Below are 1,668 nucleotides of genomic sequence, written 5' to 3'. Positions count from 1 at the left end.
AAATTCGATAGACCAGCCGTCAGGTCCGGGGCTTTTATCTCTCTTGAACCACTTGAGTGTGCTTTCCAGTTCCTCCAATGTTACCGGGGCTGTGAGATCAGTCGAGTCATCCTCGTTTACAAATCTGGGGAAGTGTGTGGCCACCTCAATGATTTCTGCCAAGTTTGAACCAGGAGGGCTTCTGTACAGGCTCCTGAAGTGTGAGGTACCCAGCTGGGAGAGTTTATTGAAGGTGTCTGCAAGGCATCCTTCTTGTATAGGAAGGTTCCAGATAGTGTTGGCCACTTTCCTTCCTTTTGCATAGTTGTGGAAAAATATAGAGTTATCGTCCCCTGCTTTCAGCCAAATAGCCTTGCTTCGTAATCTGAGGTTTTCCTCCCTTTTTATGAGCAGAGTAGACCTCTGATTTTCCAATTCAATCCGTCGAGTCTTATCCCCGGCCGAGGTGAAGCCCAGGTTTCGCTCATCCAACAGGGTACTCAACTCTTCTTCAACTGATGAGAGCACGGCCGAATCCCTTCTGTTCTTCTCCTTGGCCCAATTTATGACAATGTGCTTTAGCTCCGAGAGATTCTTACAGAAACCCTTTGACATTGATGTTTCTCTATTTATGGGATGTGCTTTCCAGTAATCCGAGACCAATTTTATGAAATCTTGATCTTGGAGCCAAAGATGATTGAATTTGTAAGGGGCTTTTGGCTTTTGGTGAGGCCCTAGGATTTCCAGGAAGATAGGGGAGTGATCTGATAATCCCCCAGAACCAACCCATTGTTTGTAGAGGTGAAGATGTTGTATCAAGGGTCCTTTAAGAAGGAATCTATCCAGTCTTCAAGCCAATGCAGCAGTTCCCACCCTTCTGTTCCTCCACGTAGGCATAGGCTTCTGTAAGGGGATATCAATAAAATCTAACTGCTCAAGGGCATTCCTCATAAATTCGGTGATGGAATCCACTTGTGCCATGGAACCCCAAGATTCACGGAAGCCCAGAGAAAAATTTAGGTCGCCCCCCAGGATGGTATGGTCCGCTGCTAATAAGGAGAGGTTTAGCAAGTGCCTCCAGAAAGGCTCCCTGAGGTGGCAAGGTCCATAAACATTCACTATACGAAATGTTTTTCCAAGTTCTGCTGCGAAAATGTCCACTCCGATAAATCCTTGTCCACCCCAGGATGAATCAATCTTGATTGATCTAGGGTTGTATCCGATCGCCAGACCCCCTGAACGACCCGAGGCATCTGAGGCCAAGAACTCCCGTCTCGGAGCCAGAGTGTTTAAGCAATGAGAGATGTCCTCTGCTGGGCCCAGAGTCTCTTGGAGGAGGATAATGTCAGGATGCTCAGTCTCAAAAAGCCTCCGGATGGCTAGTTTTTTGGGGGCACTAGCCAAGCCCCTGCAATTGAATGATAAGCACTTCATGGAGGACCGCCCCGAGGGGTAGTGGCTACTCTAAGGACCCCATCGATAGTGGACTGCCAGCCTGATGCAACCTCCACACCGGCCCTCCAAATGGCTTTGGAGAGATCAGATTTTCTGCCTCTGGTCGACAGAGGTCCCATACCCAGAGGGACAATGCCCAAGCCTCCCTCAGAGCCCGGTAGCTGGGGACGTGGGCGAAGAGAGTATGGGTGGGAGGAAGACCGCGAGGAGGATGACTGAGATGAAGAGGAGGGA

General features: G+C 49.2%; 1 protein-coding gene across 1 annotated transcript; it reads right to left on the bottom strand.

The window, feature by feature from the left end:
• Nucleotides 1-828: 828 nt before the first annotated feature.
• LOC149213023 (uncharacterized) lies at nucleotides 829-1,413 on the bottom strand. Its single transcript, XM_089388897.1, has one exon. The coding sequence runs from the start codon at nucleotides 1,411-1,413 to the stop codon at nucleotides 829-831; it is 585 nt and encodes a 194-aa protein (XP_089245023.1).
• Between the last annotated feature and the right edge of the window lie 255 nt (nucleotides 1,414-1,668).

This window comes from Pinus tabuliformis, chromosome 1_1 (genome assembly GCF_031772625.1).
Source record: "Pinus tabuliformis cultivar Carrire ecotype Pingquan chromosome 1_1, CPIR1, whole genome shotgun sequence".
Taxonomy (NCBI): Eukaryota; Viridiplantae; Streptophyta; class Pinopsida; order Pinales; family Pinaceae; genus Pinus; species Pinus tabuliformis.
This window is presented reverse-complemented; position numbering and strand designations above follow the sequence as displayed.